Source organism: Sinohyriopsis cumingii, chromosome 14 (genome assembly GCF_028554795.1).
Source record: "Sinohyriopsis cumingii isolate HCF-2022 chromosome 14, ASM2855479v2, whole genome shotgun sequence".
Classification (NCBI taxonomy): domain Eukaryota; kingdom Metazoa; phylum Mollusca; class Bivalvia; order Unionida; family Unionidae; genus Sinohyriopsis; species Sinohyriopsis cumingii.
In genome coordinates this window covers 118,037,161-118,062,984 of record NC_142974.1, presented here as the reverse complement: position 1 = coordinate 118,062,984, position 25,824 = coordinate 118,037,161, and the positions used below count along the sequence as shown (strand labels likewise).

General features: G+C 34.1%; 1 protein-coding gene across 1 annotated transcript; it reads right to left on the bottom strand.

Moving 5' to 3' along the window:
• Positions 1-2,935: 2,935 nt before the first annotated feature.
• Positions 2,936-25,605, bottom strand: LOC149784693 (uncharacterized). The gene is made up of 8 exons (XM_089933036.1): positions 25,528-25,605; positions 23,464-23,553; positions 19,074-19,129; positions 17,096-17,419; positions 14,988-15,127; positions 7,166-7,289; positions 6,600-6,743; positions 2,936-3,168 (listed from the first exon to the last, which is right to left on the bottom strand). Exons 2-8 carry the CDS (start codon positions 23,475-23,477, stop codon positions 2,936-2,938), a joined length of 1,035 nt encoding a protein of 344 aa, XP_089789162.1. The 5' UTR covers positions 23,478-23,553; positions 25,528-25,605.
• Positions 25,606-25,824: the final 219 nt, after the last annotated feature.

Here is a 25,824-nt window from a genome sequence, read left to right as displayed (position 1 = left end):
GGGTGCAATGGTGGTGGTAGAATATCATATTGTATGGATACAGTGTTTAGACAGAACAGGTATTTCAACTATGGAATTTTTATGTGGGGATGTAAAATGAGATAAACATGGAAACTTGTATGTACTTACACAATTGTGCCTGACAATGCTCACCTTGCTGACATCAGCCCAAAAGTAAAATTTACGAGCTAATGATCAAGAAATCTGGATTAGCATACCAGCATCATTTGTCCAAATCTTAAAAACTCCTATGCCAGAATGCATTTTGTCAAACATGGTGAAATTATACTGCATATTTTTTAGATGAAGTAGAGTAATCATTTTTCAACTTATAATACTACATTTGAAAAAGAAATAGCCAAAAATTCAAAAGCCACTCAAGCATAAAATCAGGTCACACTAAGTTTTGATATTGAATAGTAACTCCTTGAGTTGCATCCAATTTTCAGGAGTAAAGGTGAAATATTCTTCAATATATTTAAGGTGCAATTATTATACATAGCTGCCAACCCTTGAGTACAAAAATATTGACTGCTTGTGACAAAAATATTGACTGCTTGTGACAAAAATACTGATTTTCAGGAACAAATTCTGATTTTTAAAATTTTAATGCATATGTAACTATTTACAAGATATTCAACCATCAGTAAAGTAAGAGAGTGACTTTCATACTTATTTAATGTCAAAGATGCATGTGTTGCACAACTGTACCTTCTGGACGGGCACCATGTTCCATGTGGGTGCCCATTCAGAAGGTGCAAGAGTGCAACACACTCAGACACAGGCTGTTTATAGGAGCCTTTTCCACACCTTGGTTTTTTCCCAATCATTATCAATTCCAATGTACCAACTTTCATTGATGATCTCAATTCTATGTGATCTTCTTACTGAACTGTTTTTGTTCTGGCATATGAATCATCCTCTGCTATTTTACAGTATGGAAAATGTGTGCGAAATAAATCACCAGCAACACTAGTAACTGAAAGAGGAAGGTTAATTTCTAAAAAAATTAAATAAACCGAATTTTGATTGAATTACATCAAGGTTCTCTATGATCTTTATATACATTGTAAGTTCAGGCTGAGTTATGTATGATGAAGCAGGAAGCTGATGTTTATTAGCTTTTTCATGCTCTTGTATTTCATGGGCCCCTCCATGCCTAATAGCAAAATCACATTACATAATTTGCAAAACGTAGTTTTCTCCTTTACTAGATGGTTTCATAAATCTAAATAAGACGGCACATGTCTTTCCACTTCTGCTTTCTTGTCTTTCCTGGAGAAAATTCTGAATATTCTGCCTTCCTATTCAACATGATTAGAAGTTGAATATTATGAAGATGAGATACAGTGACAGTGGTAGCTGTTTGCAAAATCCAATATGGTGGATAAAGACAGGCATGGTAGCCTCAATTTCAAATGAACCAATCATATTGTAGAAGTGTATTCCTATAGACATGTGATACATTTATATCAGAATGTTACCGAGTGCACATTCTAAACTGAAAATTGCAAGGAAATTTTATATAGTTTTTTAAAATTAACAAATGTATTTTTGCACACAAAAAACTTAACCCATATTCAGGTCCTAAATCTAGGACAAATATGGAAAAAATGACACACTAATTTGGCAACTATGAATATATAACTGAAAACACAAAAATCACAACTTTTTTAAAAATTCAATCACACTGACCTAGGATTTAGTAATTCTGGCTGTAATACTAAGATATTTAAAGTGTAAGAAATTAAAAAATACAAAAGTCACTCAAGAGTGAAATTAGCTCACAATAATCAAACTTGGGAATGGCTGTGTTAATCTTCCAGAGATACATTCACATATAAATTTTCAGCAGTGTAGGTTAAATTCATTTTAAGATACTGAGAGTAGAATGAATGAAAAATGGGTAAAAACGCCACAGATCCTCACAACTTTACTGTCAAGTGGATAAAACATACAAATGCTAAGTTATAATCCTTTAAGGCTACAATCCTCTTTACTAATTATTCAAATAATTATTGCAAAAGGTAAATGTTTGCAAAAATAAAATTTAGCTTACCAGACATTGGAATGACAGTTAATTCTAACTTTTGTTCTTCATCCATCTCTCTAGCTGCAGAAGAAACATATTTTTATTATTTTTTTCTGTTATGTTTAATAAATCGGATAATTTTATTTCATTATTCTTTTATACAGACAAAAATATTATTGTTACAATTTGTTAGTTTGACATTGTGCATGTGTATGTCTATCAGAGTTTAGTAATATTTCAGTCCAATACAAGCTATAGAACAAAAATTCTACAAATTTAAAGAATTGCATAAAACATTATGGTGATAAACCACTATAGATCTGCCATTTCTAGTATATTATGATTTTTAAATGCCACGAATGTATGCCCCATGAGTTTGTCAACTTTCTGACTGAAAAATCTATAGTTAATGTTAAACTATAAACATCTAATCTGCATGATGAAAATATCATCTAATACTATGTAAAAGTATATCATGCATGGAATGGTATCTTCAATCCAAATGTATTAAATTATGCATTATATATCAAGTTCATTGCACAATGCACTTCTCTTCTCTTTGTTTCTTGTTTTAGTTCTTCCTCACTTGTACATCAATGTTTAAATATTAATTTACAAAATTTCCGACAAATTGCCTTATCTTACATAGCTCTTGTTGATCTTCAAAGAAACAAAAATAGGCAAAATCTGAATCTAAGTTATATGCATCTTCTTTTGACAGTATCTGTGCTGGACCTGAAAAGATGCCACTTTCCCTTGTAGTCTTCAGGGTGAAGGGCCTTCTTGCTCTTGAAATTCTCTCCACAATCAAAGATTTAAATTGATTATCTCGCAAGGCTACCATGATAAGAGTCAAGCGAGCAGAATATGGTCTGGGTAAGGAAGGAACACCCGTAACCATAGTTACTTGAGAAGATTTGGGTTGACCAGAGTCTTCCTGGGCAGATTTCTTGCTAAATCAAGCAGACTGGTGACCCAGAACTTGTCCAATATGAGAAGGGCTATCAGAATCATCGTGCATTTCTGACCCCATAACTTCTGGATTATTTTTCGCATTAGGACCGTGGGAGTGCAGGCAAATGTCCACATGCCCTCCCAACTGACTGACACTACATCCGCAGCAAAAGCTTCTGGGTCTGGGTTTGGAGAGACAAAATTGAGAAACTTGTAATTCCAACATGTTGTCAAAACATAGATAACTGAATGCCCCCAAAGAGCACACTGGGTCTGCCGGGAATGTGCCTGACTTGTATGTTGAGATGGAGACTGTCACAGTACAACAACATAAAAACTGCCATATCAGTACACACAGGTTGGATGATTTGGTGCCCCTGTTTCAAGAGATAGGTCACCATGAAAGAGTTGTTAGACACAGTGAGGACCATTTTGCTTGAGACTCTATCTTCTTTCCAGGAGTTAAAGGCAATGAAGACAGCCTTAATTCCTGTAAGGTTGATTTGTAGGGGCTGCTCAACTGGCTCTCACATGCTACTAACAGTAGTGAAGTCTGGCAATTGGTGGGCACCATAACTGTAGTACCAGTGTTGGTAAATACCATTATTTCCACTTAGCGCTTCTCCAGCATGGTCAGTCAACCTGGATTACACCCTGATACAGGAATGATCATACCTCAAGTGTGTTAATGACTATTAGATCAAGAGCACTTGATGGCTAAGTGGGTCAGGCGTTTTCCATTTCACTAGAAAATCTAGATGATTAAAAAGTGAGAGAAGATTGTTTCTACCTTGATGGAGAATAGAACCTAGCATATATTTCTGGAGGATGTCATACAGGTAAGATACCATCATCATAGATGAACTCATAATGAGGTCAACAATAGTATGGTATAATGTAGTCTTGAATAAATAAAGTCATTAAAGGTGACAAAATCACTAAAATTTGGCAGAAATTGTGAAAATAATGTAACAGAACCTGCAGCAGCATTAATCCACATGATAGATCCGAAGGGAACATTGGATGGTTCAATTTGAACATAAAAATGGCTTGGATTGTCGGAGGTTAAATTATACAATGTTACCAGCACAGCTGCAGAGCCAAAAACTAGCGACACCTGGCACTGGCAAAGGGAGGTAATGGGCAAGAGCTATTGTCCTTTGTCTATATGAGATAGACATAAAAGATGTTTTTAATATGTTAGCAGGGCTGGATTCCTGAGATAGCATGCTAATATTTCTAACATAATGTGACTGAGAACTGTATCTGAAGTAGAAAGTGCTGAACAATATCCACTAACTTCAGTCTTTCTACTGGAGAATTCAACTCAGATACATTAAATAGCAGATTATGACTATATCTTAAATAGCATGTCTTGATCAGATGTGATGGTTATTTATCTAAATGCCTGTAGTTTAAAAATGGGGCTTTCCCAAAAGTTGGTGCTAGAAAAACTACCTCAAAATGGCTGATGTTTACTACTGGTGTTCAAATGCACTTTTACGCAGATGGTGTACAAGCATCGAAAGTGCATCTCTATGTAAATTGGGCTTAGGCACTGAAAAGTGCTTCCAATGGAATGCTGCAGAGGCATCCAAAAATGCCTACATGTGGTAAAGGGTAAAAAACATTAACAAAATATACATCATAAGAAGTCTTTCAATGAAAATCAAAAGACGATATAATCATCCATGCAGTAGTAGCAACAAAATGGCTGCCATGGTGATCATGCTGGATTTCTGAGGTACGCTATTTTCATTCAAGACGATAGAGACATCATTAAAAGTCTATAAATGACTGAATACGATTCCACTTTACTTTACCTTTTCCAGTCCTATGTTATATACCACTTTACAGAAATGTGCCTTTAACCCTTAAATATTTCATTATTTTATGTTAAATGTCATTATTTTATGTTAGATATGTCATCATTTTATGTTCAATCTTTTTTATAAGAAGGAAATAAAGGTAGGAGGTACAGAAAAGTTAGTGACAAAATGAGTTTGAAATAACCTATAAAATGGCAAAAGTTAGAGCTTTAACAAATGGAGATACAAATGGTGATCAGCACCAATGAAAAAATGATAGCAGTGATGTGCTTAACTTTGGAATCAGTTGAAAATATCTAATTTTGTGTGGAAATGTTACATTTAAATCATTATCTTTACTTCTTGGAAACAAATGGAGTTGAAAATAACTCATTATTTCAAAATTTCGATTTTGAACACAAGTTTTACCAAGCAGAGATCAGCATGGCAAACAGCACTGAAGTAGCGAGCAACGGCAGTGATGTGGATGCCAATGTTGATGAAAATATAAACAGTTTTGTTGGTGAAATTTACATTTTTAGGCAGCAGGGATGATGACCTCGACAACATGGAATGAACTGCATGGATGACAACTAGTATTCTGGATACTGACAATAATGAAACCTAAGATTCTTTCAAGCTAACTGGACATTTTGAAAACTTTTGAAAACTTCACTTCTCACAAATTTCACCCATACACTGATGCTGCATGTTTTCATAACATGAAATTTTACTGCATTCCAAAAAAAACCCAACAACATAGTTTTATATTATAATTTATTATGGAATACAAATACTTAGCCAAATAAAAATCACTGTCGACTTCTTAGCAAGGATCTCTCAAACAAGTAAATTTAATAAAGGTGTAATAACATTTGATATTCTAGACAGATTTTTATTTTTCACCTTCTGTAAAATCCTATCTCTTATCATACACTTACATATAGGAGGTAAAATGAATACTGCCAATGATAAAATGGCAAAGAAAGTAACTTATAAAACAAAATGTAAAATATGATTTAAAGATTAATTTAAAGTGCATTTTTTTCTGAAACTTTTCAGAGAAAAACATGATTTAAAAGAAAATTTATGCTATTCAAAATGGAATAAAACTTTGAAAAATTATATGAAAAACTTGTCATGTAGTTAGATTGACAAATGTTAATCGATAGCATTAACAATTTTCAAGATGGTAGTGGTATTGCCATTTTAGCTTTTGGATCAGCACCATTTCCATAAAAGACCAAGTAGACATCATAATAAGTCATCCAGATGGGAGTGGTATTGCCATTTTAGCTTTTGGATCAGCACCATTTTCATAAAAGACCATGTAGACATCATAATAAGTCATCCAGTAAAATTGTTGTGTACACAAGACAGCTCACTGAGGAGGAGTAGTCACCATGACAGTCATGTAGTGTCACATCAGCATGACATTTTCATTTAGAATCATCTAGACATTGTAATAGGTCTTGAATGTCCAAGCATCACCAATTTCACCTATAACTTCAGATGAATATCAACATAAACTTTAAGAGCAATCCTCCAAGTAGTTTAGGCAGAGTAGCAATAACTAAGGACAACAGACCATCACATTTGTTCTTTTCGTTTATGACCAGTAGAGCCTAAAACATACGAAATGAGCCAAATACTGTTAGAAAATGCATACAAGTTCATACTCTTGCCTTAAAATAACATCATGTATGTATATGTGGATTGACTGAAGGAAGGATGGATTGAATTTGATGTTCAAGTAGTGTGGATATTTGGGCAGGTAGGTAGGTGTGTATGAGTGCAGTACTCACAAGATCTATTGCAGATAACTCCATTATGTTTCAATAAAATCAGCACACCAGCTATGGCAAGAAGAAATACTGTAACTGTAACTGGTACAGCAATAGATGCAGGATTTGGTGTCGCTCTGTCGCCACTCTGTTCAAGCTGTGGTACTAAAATACATATGATTAAATACTGAACATAGCATCACAGTTAATTGTCATCAATAAAGCATAATGCTTACATCAGATACAGAGACAGACATCAAGCATGAGCTATGTCTTATCTAACAATTGCCACATTTGCAAATGTATGTATGTATGTATGTGTGTATGTATGTATGTATGTGTGTGTGTGTGTATGTATGTGTGAATGTATGTATGTACTTGTGTATGTATGTGTGTATGTATGTATGTGTGTGTGTGTGTGCATGCATACATGTGTGTATGTGTGTAGCAATCTACAGAACAATCCCTTCTTATTCTATATAATTTTTTCTTATGCAATTTTCTTTTCTTCTACAGAAATTAATGGAGTTTGTTAAAGGATCAAAATTTAAGCATGCTGCAGCTTATTGCTTTGTATCAATACATACCTGTATAGTTTGTGCAAAGGTCAGAAATATTTCCCTGGAAACACTTTGCTGCTTCTCCCACTGCACAAACCATAAATTCTTTTTCTCCAGAATCTGTTCCAAGATCTAAGATAGTTGTACCATTCTAAAATAGCGTTGAAAGAAAACTTAAAATTAAATTAATTAAAAAGGCTTAACTAAAGTTATCACTGCATCTTTTCTCATTTAAAGAAGGTAATAATTCACATAATTACCTGCCTATCTAGGTCAAGCAGCCATCATGTATATTGACATAAATGAGGTAATAATTCACATAATTACCTGCCTATCTAGGTCAAGCAGCCATCATGTATATTGACATAAATGAGAATATTGTGCATATTACTCATGTCAAATAAAATACTGGTAAACTGAATATAATGGGCCTATGGCTAAAATGTAATTAGGAAGAATGAGGCATAGTAAAAAAAAAAGAAGACTAAAGCAAAATCTCTTGGCTTTTTTGTTTTCTCTGGAACAAAGGAAACGTGTTGCATAGGTAAATTATACTACAGGGTATTGACTATACTATAAAGTATACTAGGGTATTGTCTGTAATTGTGTTGCACAGGTAAAGTATACTATATGGTATTGACTGTACTATATAGTATATACTATAGGGTATTGACTATAAGTATACTATTGGGTATTAACTATACTATAAAGTATACTATAGTGTGTTGACCTTAAGTGTGTTGCATAGGTAAAGCATGCTATAGGGTATTGGCCATAAGTGTGCTACATGGCAAGTGAATGTGAGTTCTTGTATTCATTTCTTTAATTTTATGATGGAGAAAATTGGAAAGTACAAGTACATACAAATACATACAAAATAATGGTAGCAATATTAGTTTATAACAATTTATTGACTTAAGGTAATTAAACAAGAATTGGCACAGCTATGTGACCTTTCATGAACCTCGCTGTAATAAAATCACACAGAAATCTCTCCATATTAAATATTCTTAATCCAGACATGACCAATGTTAAGCATTTCAGGCACATGCTCAAAAAAGCACAAATGTGCTTTGATGCATTTTTCTTTGAGGTCTCAGGATGATAATGATATGATAATTTGTATGATAACTGTTTTATACATGCCATTAAAGGCCCCAAAATATTATCAAATCCAAGAAATGCATATTATTCTGAGAGAATTTGTTACTATCTCCTCATGAAAACTGTCTCTAAATTTCTATTCTCATGCAAATGAAGCTACATTTTTTTTACTGTAACCTACATTATATATTAATTATGACAACTTTCTACAAGATGACAACACTCTGGCAATAGCAAACAAGCGTTTGTGTGGCAAACTTTACAATTTCAAGGCCACAAAACTCATTATATGAATACACAACTATCTGATGATATCAAACTATATATTCTTTCAAGTCATCTACTCCAGTAATCTGTAATTTAGTTGCTATAAATGCAATTTATTTGCATTTCATACTACAATGAGTAGACTATGTCATTTACCATCTTGGGGGCATAGTTTCAAAGGATCCTGAATTTAACATTGGCTAACCTGCAAGAAGTTCCTTTACAGCAGAGTGCCTTTTGTTTCTCAAGTCAAAGCAACGATTTAATATTTGTTATTCAGATATGAGATAAAAATATGCAATTCAAATATTCTTTTTTGGGCAATAATGTACACATATTTGCTCATTATCTGCAAAATGTTTCAATGGTGCTATTTTGTATGGAATTACCAGCCAGACATGAATGACTTCTGTATTTTACATGTTTCAAGTCAAGTGCCATGATTTTCTGTGAAGTAAAAATGAGTCCTGGGCTTCTCTGATAAATAGAGTTAATCTTATGCATGACAAATAACATACAAATGTTGAATCACTGTAATTCAATAACTGAACAGAAAATCAAAAAAAATCTCTTTTAGTTTCAGTCTTAATTAAATTATCTACTACAACTGTGTTTGGGTGAGGATACATTGCTCTTTTGCTTTATGTTTATTTAATGTTGAGTCCATAAAATTATTTTTAAGTGTTCTATAATTTAAATACTTCTTAGAATGGTGAACTTTCTGCAATATAAAATGTGCCTTTCATTTCACTACCAAAATACATCATCTTTCTGAAATTCTTTTATTTTCGTATTTAAAGTCAGAAACTACTGTCATGGAAATTTGAACAAACAAGCAGTAATGACTTTTTTTCTGCTTGAACTTGGTAAACTAGATATTGTTTAGAACTGCTCCAATGAAGTGATGATTTATACTTTAATTGTCTCTGGTGACAGAGAGCACATAAAGGGATGTAATTTCAAGATGCACATACTGAACTGGGCTACAGGAAAGATGTACAGCTCTAAAAGCTACTGTAATGTGGATCACTGTTGATATTAAAACTGAAATTGTTTATGTTTCTTATTCAAAGAAATATGTGAAATACCTTGTGCAGGGACAAACCACAGTAGGTGAACTAAACTTTAATTGACTCAGCACATGAAATTGTCAGCAATTTCAAAGGGTGGTAATGGTGGGTACTGTGAGGGGGGAAGATGAGGGTTTAAACCACCATTTCAACCCTACCTTGAATTCTTGTATTGTGGTGCCATACAACCCCAAACCAAAGCATACATAGTCTAATCATACTAACTTTTTCATTCTGCAAATGAAAAAGAAAAACAAATTCCAGTTCAATACCCTGGATTATTTTACATAAAAATGTTCAAGTTTTAGTGAAAATAAGCACAGTCATGTAGTTATCCTTCAGCAATTATGTGTACATCTCTAAGAAATTTGAGGATTCAGTAAATGGTATTTTCAGTTAAATTTTAGCTCATAATGAAAAGGTTTTTGATATTATTTTTTTTTATGCTGAGACAATGCGCACCCATTCCTTTAGACCCAGACTTTAATTATTTCATCCTCTACTTTTTCTCTCCATCTCTCGGTTACTCTTTTGTTTAACTTTGTTTCCCAAATTTTTTTGTGACATAGAGACAATGCGCACACAATACTTCAGGCCACAAGTTTAATCTTTTCATTTTTTAGTTTTTGTTCTCTCCTGTTATTCCTATGGTTTAATTTTGCCATCATGGTTAATTCCAAATAATGACATTCACTTTTAGGTGAAAATTGTTTGTATGAAACATATTTCTCAGTGACTGCCTGATCAAAACATCAACCTATGCTCTCTGTTAAGAATCAAGTTTATTTTTTTTAAAAAGGTATCAGTGTAATTATAGTAATATATACACCTCTCCCTTGATAATTCGTGCCCTAATAACTCGAAAACCCGCTTATAACGTGGGGTAAGGGGTGGATCCCATTTTTTAAACCAGAAAATACCCCAAAAATGTATCCCTATTTGTTGATCTTTAAGAAAATCGCGATCAAAATTGGTAACGGAAACACTGATATATCGCTCGTTTTATCATCGAAAACGGCAGACAGGACCTGGAAATTTTAATCAACACTATGAAATATCAAATTTAAAAATAGGTCATACAATTTTGTACATTTTCTTTTCAAACAACATTCCTAGTACACCTCAATTAACGATATGTAAGGAAATTTTGATCAATGAAAATGTCACTTGCTAATTTTTTTTATCAACTGAAATTTGTGTTCTAGATCTATCAAATGCAATGTGTTCTCTTGAAATTAAACTAAAATGCATCAATTTACCGTAACAGGTATGTCCGCGAGCGTTTCTCTGAGAACCTAATTAAGTGCTGATCGTGTTTTGATAAGTTAAAAGGAACAAAAATCCAACAAACTTAAAATTTAGCGGCCCTGGTTATATGTTGGGTGAACTCACTTCATTTGATCAATTGAACACTTATAAATGTTATTGTGTATGTTACATTAACTACCTTAAATTAACTGACTCTTTCATAAGTGTGATCAAAGATAACAAGGCAGCCAAGCGAAATGAATACTTCGTAAAAAAAAGAGCTTGATTTTCAAAGAATTCTTGAACTGGCACTTAGAAATATCCTCAGGTATGATAAGAAGTTTCATTATTACTTCCAATAAAATTATGACATCAATATTGTACTAATTGAACAATACAAAAATTGAGTTTTGATGCAGATGATTGTCACATGAAATAAATGTCACTTATTTTTGAAAAAAATGAATCTTGTTTGGCAGTGTATCAACAGTTAGTCTAGTTCCCTGCTCTTGGGACACCCAATTTTGCAGGATAATATTAAACACCATTACGGGAACCAGACACATTAAGAAATCAAAAAGCAGTGATGTAATACAAAAATCTTTTTGCATTTACGTGATGGTTGCTGAAACCAGGTGGAACGATCTTTCATGTTGGACATTTTGAAAATAAATGTTATTTAAACAGAATAAGAACAACTTCATTAGAAAAAGCGCATTATCAAAAATTATCAATGTGAATGTAAAATGAGGATTCAGTCAATAAACAGACCAGTTGCCTAAAGCTGCCCCCCCTCCCCCGGCACGGTTTTCTCAATGTCAAAGCAATTTTTTTTCCAATTTTTGGAGGTCCCTCAGTAACTTGCACCTTGCTTACAGTGCAGTCTATGTTTGTGGACCCCGTTTTGCGCGAGTTATTGAATGAGAGGTGTATGTAGCTAATAATGTTTTCACGAGCAATGGGACTTCAATGTCTTTGTTTCATACAGATATGCTTAATAAGAGAACCATGTTTTATCAATTTGATCACACTTTTGTTTTTAAATAGTGACTGCGCATAAAACTTTCTAATCAAATATATGGCAATGTGTATTTGGTAGGGAAAAATTGCACGTCATTCAAATACAGATTTATGTCTTCAGCACTTGTAAGCACTTCACCTCCCTCTCTCCCAAAATGAATTCAATGATTTGAGACTCTGTATTTTCATTTGATATTTAGCTGATAACATTGATGCTACATGTATGTAAAATTTTATTTTGAAAAATTAATAAAAACATTTGTCATCTCTCCCTCTCTCTCTCAATGAAGCATATGGGTCATATACAATAAATGATATCCACTTTATCAATACCACATCCACTCTGCTGTAAAAGCTGGATGTGACTCTGGACCAAAGCATGGTGTGCAGACTCAGCTATTCTCTATAAGAAGCCATGGTAACTCTTTCAACATGTGCAGGAAGATGTGTGGAGGGAATTTTTCTAATCATCATGCACTCTCTACCCTCTACTACAGTGTGTGGAGAAAATGAAAAATCAAAGAAGCTGTTCTGTACAGCCATTGTTACGCTAGCCATGTAAGAGTTTAACGTTTTTTTTTTTCTGAGTTTATCATGGTATAAACTGTCAGTTGCCAACTCACACAGCAAATAACACCCTAAGTGATTTTGAGCAGATTCAGTAACATTTACTTGATTTGTACCGCTTGGGTTTGTAGGGGTCATTTTAACATTTTCTTGAGTAGTACTGCTCGAGTTTGTAGGGGTCATTTGAACATTTTCTTGAGTAGTACCACTTGAGTTTGTAGGGTCATTTGAACATTTACAGTTGCATGAGATAGCACTGCTGAAGAGTCTTGAGCAGACAATGCTACATTTGAACATACATTGGAAAGAATGTTGCTCATTTGTTGTTAATGTTGAGTTCTGGGCATTGTGTATGGTTTCAATGATAGTTCATTGGAGTGGTCAGACAGAGACACAATGTGCCTAGCAGGAAGGTTGGCATCTGTCATTGTATTCAAAACTGTGGCACAAAGAGAGTGAGCAGTATATCTTGCCGATATATGGGCATTTTTGCATATGTCAGGCATAAAACAGCTAAACTGCCTCTGTCCAACACATCTTGTGGTGTACCATATTTGACACAATTGGGGATTTTCAAAAGCATTTTTATCAGTGTAACAAAACAGTGATTCAGCATTTGGATTAATGCATGTGAGGTAGTATTTTACTGACCTGACTGGGCAGTTTTGACCACCAGTTGCATACATTCTCTTGTCAGAATTTTCCTCCTTAGCATTTAATTTTCCTGATGATTGTTTTGCATAGTTTGATGGGTCAGAATGACATATTCAGCCCCTGTTTCATCAAGCCTGAATTCAAGACTGGTGGGTGTTAATTGACTGTGGAATTCTAGTCCACAAGTAACATAGTGGATGGAGAGGTATAACCAAATCCTGTATCTGAGTGTGATAGGATTATCTTGCATCAGGTACTGATTGATTGCATACATGTCTGATGGAGGAATAATGGGTTTGTGTTGAGTTGATCTTAATAAGCCATTCTTTGTGTTCAACTTTAATTTTTCATTTAACATGTCATTTGCTTTCTTAAACTCAGGGTCTGTAACAATATTGATTGGATGACCACAATTCAACCTGAATGTAGCGATTAATAGTAGCCTGGACATTTTTTGAAGTGTTTTTATTGTATTCCTCAGCTTGGGCTTCAGGGAGCATCCTCTTGGTGCGGTGACCTTGGGGGCTGCTTCGGCATAAAATATGGCTAACATTTGGGACAAATGTGCAGACTCAGCTGACTTCAGATCATCCTCTATATATTTCTCTTTGTACCATTCTGAAATTCATGTTTTTCAGTTTGGTAGTATCTAATTTTTAACATTTGAAATATTTAGATCTTCGGGAAAAATCATTCATGCATATCTGCTTTCCATAATTTGAATTTACTAGTATATTGCTAGTATATAACAGATTTGTAACATTTTTAGGCTGTCACAAGTATTACTTTAATTGTAAGAATATTCTTTTCCATTAATGATTACTTTGTGTCTGTTTTCACTGGCAGTGTTTATCTTATGCTGTACATGTGACTCTATTTATAGAAGTGGGTATTCTAAGAAAAGTAGTTCTCCTTACAGTTCATACAGAAATAAACGCCATTAATTTTGATCACGTGGTAACATTCTGACCAATGGAAATATTACTTTCCTTTACCAGCTACTGGCATTGCAATTATGATGCAACAAAACCAAATGAAATACTGTATTCTGATTGGTCAATTGAAATGACATGCAATTGCAACTTTTATGGCAATTTTTCTAATGGAGTACAATTTGTGTGCATATACTAAATAGATATGCAAAGTTTGCACACACAGAAAAGGTGTTTTTATTGTATATTTGAATTTCTAAAATGCCTGTGAAAGAATGTGGGGGGTTGGGCATGTTAGACATGCTTTCAGACTGCTGTCAGTACTGGCAAATTCAAATACTTGAAGCAGAGTGATGTCTGCCACTTTGGTTACATAACTTTTCCTTAAATCTGGCGCATGTTTCAGTCCCAATTTTAACAGGTATCACATCAATCAAGCTTGGCATCATGATCAATGAATTTCAGTGAATATAAATAAACATTCTGTAAACTGATTAAATCTCAGTACAAATATAAACATGCTGATAAAAATTCTTTAGAATAACAGAATTGTAGAAAATATATATCTAATCCTGGCCACTGCTGCATACAAAACAAAAAAGAACGCCATTTTGCATGCTTTTCACCATTATGACACGATCTGAGTGATCCATAATTTTATTTTGTGATACGTCGTTCATTAATCTGAATATATGAATACCTTTAAAATCTTTTCAAAAGACCTCAAATACTAAAACATTTTGTTTCTGGCAAAAATGGTAGAAGAATCAGATGTAATCTCATTTTAATCAGAAGGAACATGTGACCTAACAATCTAACCCGCTTTAAATTCTAACATTTTTCTTTTCTTTATCTTTTTTTTAAGATGCCCTATTCTGAGTTTGATAGAGAAAGGAAATGACATAGGTAGAATAAGTTGTATGATATCCAAAAAGACCAAAGTATGTATACCGATAAAAATAACTAAACTCTCTCTTGAAAACTTGCCTGAGTGGTGACAGTCTTGTTGGTATATTTCCATTCTAGTCTTAACTGTGAAGCAGAACACACATCATCTGATGGTAGGTATGCTTTCAGGTTTGATCCTTCATGGGAAATCAGAGGCTTACATTTACTAGCTGGTGCATCTATTTAAAGTAAACATGATCATTAGTGAACAGTCACAATATTTCAATAACTGAAAACTGATATTTTTTGGTGTTACAATAAAATACTTTGAATGAAAAAAGTCATCGTTTTTTATACATTAGGCTTAGTAGCCAAGACACAGGAACTTATACTTTCCTGTCTCTAGTTGAATACCCTACTATTTATGCCATCAGAGACTACTCTTGTTGTGGTCTCCCATCATTCTCCAAGTAGTCCCCAAGCCAATCTTACATTTTGGTGCTAGATGGATAACTGTAGTACATAATGCATTATCTGTGCTAAAAAAATAATAATCTTATTTACTTGGACAGTTCTGCCACCTTTAGACTTTGACGTCTGCACTGTACTATCATGTTTTCCATGTTCACTTACATTATTGCTTTAAATATTTTATCACATGCTCAAGTAACGCAAGAAAACATTAACTAATTATTACCAGAAATGAAAATCTCTGGTCTAAATAATCATTTTGGAACAGTGCATTGTAACATCTTATTTTCTTTATTTTACTGTGCTGCCCTGCCCCTTCCCCCCTTTGGATTCTTTATTGTCATGTAGATGTAAATATCTTCAAATAAGATCAAATCTGTCACGACACGATTTTATTATAAGCTGTGACAAACATGTACTTAATTTATCGGCAATAGTTATATCTTGATGGGAGTCTAATTATTTCCATGGAAATACATAAACTATAAAGGTCTTCATCGTAAGAACATCTAACGGGCATCTGCTTCGTCTATTCAGACGAGGCTCTAAGCTCCTGGCAGATGAAACTGTTGGTCTCATCAACTACTTTTTTCCATATTGCATTGTCACAAAATAATTCCTCCAACAGATCTACCAAGCCTGACGAGTCCATTTCAGTAAGGCAGTTGACTTTTTTCCATAAGATTGACCAGTTTTCAGTAAGGTGTAACAAAATATCAATAACTGCTATTGTAAAGCTGGAAAATGTAATTAAAAAGTTTGACACATTGACAATAAATATTACGTTCAACTGAAAAGTTTGTACAGTATGTGTAGACTTTATTTACCACTAGTACAGTTGCAAAAACTCTAGTTCCAAACCCTATGCAACTCAATGGCTTGTTGCTATCTCTCAACTTGACATAATTCTTGGAAATTTTTTTCCATTTCACATGACAATGGCAATCATATCTCCCACCACAAGACATACTCAAATTGGCATGTGATGTCCAATAAACGTAACTGTGTCCTTTCCAGCGTTTATTCACAAGAATCTGAATACTCCTTTTTATTCTTCTGTCTTGATTATTAACTCTTTTCAAGAACCTTATCTTCCCTTTAACATGCATTGTTTTCTGGACACTATTTAAAAAAATTCTACAATCAATAGTTTGATCATGCAGGCGCTTCGCATGAACAAACAAGTGCAGCTTAAAGCATCTAGTAAAGTTAGTTTGGTTCCCTGACTAATTTCACTAATTCTAAGATGAAACCCAGATCCAAATAAAACACAGATGAACCTATTATCCAGATTTTTTGGCAACGATCATTTTTCCATAGTTTTTGCTAGTATGTCGTAAGTCCGTATTTTAAGGGTAATTTTCGTAAGACTTATGGAATAATTGTAAGAGTTGGCAGGTCTGCTCCAAGGCAGGCAGCACATGTGGTGATATCATTAGTGGTGCATATCCTCCACAACGGGAGGCAGCAACACGATATGGGATGAACGGTACATATCCTCCATGGGAGGCAGCCACATGCTGTTACATGGTCACTGTATTTCCTTAATAATGGAATTTATCGATGTGCTGGGAGGGTTATTCAGGTCAGAAGATGCCTTATTTTCAGTAACAGGTGACCGTTTGAACAGGTTTGACTGCAAATAAGTCCAGATCAGTACTGTGGATTGTAAAGAAAGTTAAGCCTATTATATGGCACATTATTAACCAAGAAATAAATTAAAAAAATATAAGTACCTATAACCTGAAGGTTAACTGAAGCCTCGGATGTGTCGCTCACACCTCTGAATCTAGAAATCTGCTTATAATTCCCACTGTCAGATCGATTTGCTCTCTTGATTTGGACGTTACCATCTCCCACTTGCATCAGCCGACCTTCATAACCAGGACCTTCTTCAAAACCTTTCTCCCAGTGCCATGATGCTACACGATCTTTCTCATCTTTGTACCAAACTCTCGACATCACATAATGGGTTGAATTTGTTGGCTTTTCAGGCCATTTCAATATTTTCTCTTCAAATTCTTGTGCACAAAAAACTTCACCTGCTGTATCCAAAAAGCCTATAATAAAATGAAAGAAATTTTAAAAAATTATGCATATTATGCGTGCTAAATTTTGATAAATAAAATATAACTGGTGGGAAAAAAACACATATATAATAACGAAACAGATTTTGATGTCTGTTTTATGGCACATCAACACATGAAGGTTATTCTGGGCCGAGGTAATTGGTGTAAAGTGTCTTGCCAAGGGACAATCTAAACAGGCAAACTGTGCTGACCCAAAAAGATTGGACTCGTACCTTTCTGGTCACATCTCTAACAACCTGAGCTGAACAGAAGAAAATTGTATATCATATATGTGACTACTTTGTCTTCCAACTTGAAATAAATATATATACATGTATATGGCTAAAGACTTGACTCTTTTACCAACAAACTTAACTTCTTTTTAAAGTGCCTCTTCCTAATTAATATAAACTTAGATAATTTGGTAAAAGTGATAGCATGTCTCAAAAGGCCCAGTTAAACTGGCAGAGATGGCCTATCCCTTTACACACTCACCCTCTCCATTGAAATATAAGTACTGAATTCATTCATGTTCATCTCATATCACCTGTGCAAAAAACAAGTTTCTGGTGGTTGAGTGAATTTTCCAATTATTCATCTTACCAGGTAACTACTGATTCAGGCCTACCAGTCCCTTCTTGAACATAACAGATGCTCTAGAGAGAATATTGCTGACTTTGTTCATTAAAAGTCAATACTTTCTAAGACCAAAAAAATTTGCATTTCTGGTTGGCCATTTTGCATTGCTGACGCTAGCAACCCACCCACCCCCAGTAAAAAACATTAAAGACCAAAAAAATTCACAAAATTCATTTGTGCATCCAACTGAGCCAGTTTTGCCAGTGCATGATATATACTAATCAATCTATATATATATATATAATGTTATATCTTTAGTAAAAAAAACCTATCTACCTACCCTAATTTTAAAACCAGTGCAGTAGGAAACATACCCGTTTTCTTTTGGGCTAACAAAAGTTAATTTTCCATTTATTTTAACTGAAGTTCACACAACCACTTTGCTCTCATTTGTCCAGAAAAATAAATGCTTAGCACAGGGAGAACAGACATGTCTCGCTTTGTAATTACTTACAGCTGGTGTTATAAGGTCCACAAAAAAAGTTCTGAATTCAGGTCACTAACATCATCACCTTTTATTTTTGTACGCCGCTCCCGTGGCCTAGTGGTTAGAGCGTCCGAATCGGATGCGGAAGGTCGTGGGTTTGATCCCTGGCCGAGTCATACCAAAGACTTACAAAACGGTACTAACAACTGCCTCGCTTGGCGCTCAGCATTAAGAGGTTAGTGTTAGGACTGGTCGGCCCGGTGTCAGGATAATGTGACTGGGTGGGACATCATGCTACATGTCTGCGGCATGATGCCCCAGTGCTAGACATCACTATAAACTGCCACACTGCAGACATCGTAGCAATATGACTGAAAAATTGTTAAAGCTACGTTAAAAATCCAAAATCACATATTTTTGTACATTTCGTAAGAATTTATTAGAAGCAAGTAAAACATTTAAACTCCTGCATTTTTGTCTGTTTGAATGAGAAATATGTATCATGAAATTTTGGATTTGTGTTTTCATACTTGTGTGAAGAAGGACTGCCTGTTTGATGCTTCAGTATCTTGTACCTACCTTTGACAAAGATCAGCAAAGAAAAGAACGTCTTTAAGATCATTTGTCTTCCTGGGCTGTAAAATAAAAAAAATACATTACTGTTACTTCTGCAGTAGTATCTAAAAATTCCCCATTCCCCTTCCTTGTGTGTGTGTGTGTGTATATAGATATAGATATATATAGAACCTAATCTCTCAAGACAGGTGGTTTCTCACAGCAGCGGTCCCTCAAGACAGGTTTTACTGTAATAACATATGAAAATGAAAACAGTTTGTGACAGTCAGCCAATCTGCTGTGTGCTTTTCATGGATGTTAGTGTAACATACAACTGAGGTTAATGTCACCCCTATAGCAGAGAAGATTTTTTTTAATTTTGAGGTAGACACCAGTTCCTAAATTTTTGCTAATACACAATTTGTCATGCAAATTAATGACTTGTTAGTTTGGAGAGAAATGTAATTCAGAAAACACAGGCATTTACATGAGCAGGCAAGATCCTGAATGGAAAATTCCATAGTGCAGCTCATTTCAGGTTAACCAGATGTTTTCACCAGTTACTGGAGCACATGATAAAACTTTTTTTGGCAATAATGTAAGTGTTCAAAGAAAATATGATAGTACAGTTCAGAAACATACTGAAGCACTATTTTTATAGCATTTATTAGTACACTGTGTACTATTATTTTCATTTCTCCTTCTAAAATGGTGCAACTGTCCCTCAGATCTAGACAGGGGGGATACAGTGTCCCATGCCTATGTGTGCACTATAAGCGACACCACCTATACTGACATGATTTGTTGAATATATTGCATTATAACTTGTTATGAGAGACCACATGACTTGAGGGACCATTATTTTTTCTTCGAATAATAGGTGGTATTTGAAGACACATCTCGTATGAACAAATGAAGGATGCTGTTGATAAACTTACCTGTGCTATCACATACAGAATGGACTTAATTATACATTTGCAAGGCATCATAGGTAAAAAGTATCCATGATCAGCATGATAATCCATATACATGTACTGATCTTAAAAAGGACAATGTAATAATGAAAAGGCAGGTTACTCAAAATACACCCATGTCTGGACAATTGTAATCTGTTTGGTTAAAACACAGGTGGAAAAAAAGTATCACTGTCATGTGATCCATGTGATCAATATTGTTACTAAGGTGCCATTGTCATGTGATCCATATTGTTGCTATGGAAGAGGAGCACTGTTTAATCTACCCAAGCGTCATGCATCAAATACACCTACTTTTCCGATTTGACACAAAAATCATTGCTGGAACATAAATTGATGCACCCCAATGTGATGTTTTGCTGATTAACAAATAACAAAGGTTCGGTCTAAATTTCGTTGATGGTACTTAAACTGATGCACACCAATATTATGTGTTGCTGATTAACACAAAACTAAGGTTTGGTCTAACTAAGTTAATGGTTAGATTACAACTCTCCCAAACAGGGAAAACACATGCACATCAGTTTCTTATGCTAATGTTATCACAAACAACTCGGTGTGGAGCCTGGAGCTGACCTTATCTGACCTGTCACTGTCACATCATTTTCAGCAACAGGATGTTAGAATCGTATAATCAGCCCTCCCAAGAGAAAGGCGGAAAATAAACATGTGATTTTAATGTGATTCTCATGAGAAACTATTATTTAATGCGCACCTTTACCATGCAACAATTTCCATTAGCTCATTTGTATGCCTTGCATTGTTGCAAGATACTGTTGGTATTCGACTGAAAATAGCATCCAAGGCAAAAAAATTCAAATAGATCTGAAACAAACAAAATTATCTTTTGGACCGCGTTTATGACCGACTGATGATAATAGTATTGTTATTGAACCAGTGGAGCCTTCACCATCCAAAGATAAGTTAATGGTTACTGGTAAGATAAAATGTAATTGGTGCAGCGATGGTTGAAAACACAGCTGGCTATGTTTTTCAAAAAGAAGTCGCATGAAGAATGTGACAGTGATGATGTCTTTATGTTTTGCCATTTATGTACGAGGGTTAAAAAATGAACTCCATGACCAAAACCAGCAAAAAACAATAACTTTCAGAATAGTACAGTGGCAAGGCATTCTGGGTTGCCAGAACACAAACTGCTGATTGAAGGTCCACAAAACCAGGCAGATTTGAATGCAGGTTTACAAAAACATTCTTCCAATCAAGACCTAGCAGTGAAAGTGCTACTTAAGTGTGTACATCAGCTCAGTGTATAAGACATCCCATTTTCAAATTACAAATCTCTTCTTAATTTAATACACGACTTAACAGTTGAAGAAACTGATGTCACTGGCATTTTGAAGAATTCTGCCAATCAGTATGACTCTGCTACTACCTGCTGAGATTTACTGGAGCGCCTATCAAATGTTTTTGAGGATAGTCTTATATGTGACCTACAAATTCGTCATTTGTGACAGCAATGGCAAATGAAAGCACTGACACAGCCAACAATAAATGCCCTGTCATGTATGTTCAGATAATGTCTGATGACATGAAGTCATCAACAAGTCATCAACAAGATTTTTAATAAACAGAATGTCCAGATGCTTCTGGCAAGGGAATTGCCTTATTGGCTTTAGTCACATTATATAACTAATATTTTTGTTGTGTATTTAAACAATATAATTATTTTTTTTAAACTACTGAAAACTGATCATCGGCTTGAATAAGACTCATGGGTTTGGATTTTACTCTTTTTTGCCTTGATGAGTTAAATGATTTACATGAAGCCATTTGTAGATAAAACACTGGAGAAGTATCATTGTCATGTGATCCATACTGTTGCTATGGAAGAGTATCATTGTCATATGATCCATATTGTTGCTAGGGGAGCCAGAGTTACTAGGTTAGTCACCCTTAACATAATTCCGGCTGACCATATCCTAAAGAACTCTAAACTAAGTTTTATTACAACTGGCCAAATTATGTTTCCTGTCCAAGTTGGTAAAGTTCCATTTCAAGATAAAAATGATAGAATATGGATAAAATGCTTTTCTCTTATTAGTAATTGTGGCTATATCTGACAATTGAGTGGTATGACTTGTACAAACTGAAACCAATGTTCATCCACTGGTGCTTCAAATTTGGTCACATTTTGTGGAGAGGGTTTTTTACACTGTCTTTTCAAAGTCTTTTCATATTTATAAGAAAAAACACTATATTTGAAGACATTAAATATATAACATGTACACCGATGTGTGCAGACAAATTTGGATGCAGATAATTGCAGCTTTTAATGAATAGGTGATATCAGCCCATCACCTGAAAATCAATATCATCACAAGTGAAGGGCTGATTTATTGGCCTATTATCAAACCTCTGTTATGCATATTTGCAAATATTATGTTTCATCATTTTGAACACTAAATTTTGTGAGAAAACACTTACAAGCCTGGAAGTCATATAATAAACTGTGTTGACTATTTATATTTGTTTTGTGCTTTTATCATCTAAATAAAACCTTGTGTGGTGAACACACCATTTCTTGACATTACAATACACTGGAGAGATCTAGTAACTGAAAAAGGCATGAGCTGTCCATCTATTCCATTTTATTTGACCTTGACCTTTAACACATTCCAATATAACTTATTTGAGATGGATCCTAGCTCATACATATGTACTCTTATAACAAATTTTAAGCTACATTTAAGATAATCAGGAGCCAATCCATGTAAGGATTTATAGACTAGTAAACCCTTTTCAAACGGAGTTATCTTCTGAAATGGAAACCACTTTAGGGTTTTAAAAGATTTGCTGATGGTGTATCTAAATCAGCATCAAGAACAACTCTAGCTGCTCTTTTTTTGAAATTTCAGTAATCTTTCCTTATTTTCTGTGCCCCAGATAGATGTTTGATGGTGGATTAGCGGCATTTGTTTTCCTGAGGCTCCTTTGTATCAAATTTAGTGATACATGCATTTTCAGCAGTTGTTGAGAATTCGTTTGAAGATTTTTCTATTTATAGTAATGGTGTCCATATCTGATGACATTTGTACAAATCTGAAATCCTTTTATACTAGGATACTTTCTCTAAAGTTTTGCTGAGTTCTGTTATACAATTTTGTTATGCAGATTTCAAAAGTTGTTTTCTTTTTCTTTTTAAGTACAGCAGACATACTTAATGATGAATCAGAACCCGTTTTACAAAATCTAAAGCCCTCAATAATTAATTTTCAGATGAACATCATTAGTAGAAATTTCAAAGAAAATTGATGCTTTATATAGAGTTTGGTTCAACTGCAATAAGCAGTTCTGAAGAAAAAGTTGCTTAAAGCTTTTCTACTTTAGATAATAGTCGCATAAACTCACCTGGTTTTTAAAAAAACAAAAACATCAAATCCATAAAATACATGGATGAAATCTATTATAGACTGCATTACCTCAAAAGGTCCATGACTATCTCAGGTGGTACATTATCCAAAATTTCAAAATCGAGTTCACCAAAAAACAAGTTTGTCTCTCAGGACAGACTGAAATTAGAAAGTAACAGCATGTAAGCACAATACTGCATACATGGTGCCCTTTGAAAGTAAAGTTATGCAAATTTAAATTAAAACTTCATAAAAATAAACCCTTCAAAAAGTAACAATGTTAGAATTTTGTAAAAGATATAGTCGATACCTGCACACATCACATACCTATTCATAGTCAGGGTTTTCCACAGGATTTTTAAAAGCTGAGGGCTACTTTCCTTGAAAAAAGTTGCAGTCCTATCACTAAAACTGGCAGACCCATGATTGATACTTTTCCCCCGGCATTAAAAATTCATAACATTGTTGGGTCACTGGTATACATGTCATCAAATTGGTCATTCTCTTTCACTGTAAAAAAATTTTGTATTATAAGAAACAAATTAAAGACTGAGTCAATTGATAACCATTGTCATTGTGATGTTGCAACTATAACAATTCTCACTGCATTTGCCTTGCCATTCTTTACTTTTGTGTGAAGCTGAAAGGAACTAACCAAGAAATTACACTTTCTTTTCTATATTAATTTATTTATTAACTTAATTCCATTTCTAAGACACTGAAAGAAGAAACAAATGAAATAATTCCATTAACCTTTTCATTTCATCTTTAAGCAACACTGTATATTAATTTTTTTTCAAAAGTTTTTTCCACTGCAGGTTTAGGATCAAAATCTTCAAGTTCCAGACCAAACAAATGATGTCAAGTTGCCAACAGAATAGTACACATCATCACTTGAAAAAAGTATATCTGTTATAACAAAACAACGCAAGTTACGATAATTCACATACGAGTTTGTATTTCTCTGAGATACTAAATAAATCCCAAAAATGATAAGATGCAAGGGTTATAAACATGACAAATGTTTTTAATGTGATAGATTAAAATTGTGCTGTGTAATGCTTATTAAAGAAGCATTTGGAACAGACATGTCTCATTCTGATGGAAGGTAAGTTAAATAACTTCAACCTTCTGAATAACTACAGAGGTAAACGTACTGATACTTCCCAGATTAGCAAGTTCTTGGCAGTTCAACAAGCAAAGAAATAAATATAAATTTCCATTTTTATGAGTAATCCTGAAACTTTTTAATGAAAAAAAAGAAAAAAAAATAATTATGGTTTTAATTGTCTGCAACCACTGCTGGCAGTGTTGTTTGCGACATGTAATCTGTGCATTGTGATGTTATGACATAATAGCCACTATAGGTTTCAAGGCAGTTCAAAATTGTAATTTTTTAAATTTCCAAGCAGGTGTTAAGTCGCATATATGTGAAATTAGTCTTTTCAGCTATAACAAGATAATATTTGCCTCCCTTTCAAACTCATTACAGGCACTCTTGAATTAACAGCTTCTACTGACTGTTGACCATTCAGAGGACAATAACCATTTCCATCCAAGTCTAACGGTATCATAAGTTTCCTTTGGGACTGATTTCATAAATTATATGATCCACCTTTAAACAGCACAGGCACTTGATTCTGTGGAAATTAATGTGTTATATGGCGAGTGTACACATTAGTTTCCACAAGTGCCTGTGTTAAACAGATGGAAAAGAGGTCAGATATAATGACGGGTAGGCCGATAAATCAGCCCTTCACCCATAATGATGTTGATTTTCGATTGGGGGAGGGGTGATTTATCGGACTAAGTGAAGGCAGCTCAGAATGTCTTGTTAACTTGTTCTAATATCATATTGTGTACTTACAAAATTAGTTTAATGAAAAAAAAAATTAAACAGAAAATAGCAAAAGCATTGGTCCCCTATTTGAAGCAGTTGAAGAAAATTCCGATCAAAACTGGTAAATGATACCTTGATAATTTCCTCCTTTTTTGTCCAAAACAGCGATCAGTGCCAAGAAATTTGAATAATGCAACTCTGAACTTTTAATCTGACAGTTTGTTACATTTTCTACATTAAACATTGTTCAGTACATTGTAAATAACAGTATTTGATTAAATAAAAATAAGTACCTGATGGATGTTTTTTGATGACCCATCTCACAAGACCTACTGCGTAGCAAATAACATACTTAATCTGGGATCCCGAGCAAAAGAAAAAAAAAAAAGAAAAAATCTATTTATAGCATCAATAAATATATATTATGTCATTTGTGTAAAAAATTGTCTGGTTTCCAATCGAACTACCACATCAAGAAATGACACTACTGCTACAACAAAGGATACATAAAGTGGCAAATTAAACACAAAATGAGAGCAGTTAAACATGAAATTAAAGAAAATATTAAAAACTCACATATCGACTATATA

Coding starts and splice junctions, on each gene's coding strand:
- LOC149784693 (XM_089933036.1), bottom strand. Junction 15,128..17,095: donor AGTTAACCTTCAGGTTATAG/GTACTTATATTT, acceptor TACTTTAAATAG/ATGCACCAGCTAGTAAATGT. Junction 7,290..14,987: donor ACAAGACTGTCACCACTCAG/GCAAGTTTTCAA, acceptor ACGCTATTTTAG/AATGGTACAACTATCTTAGA.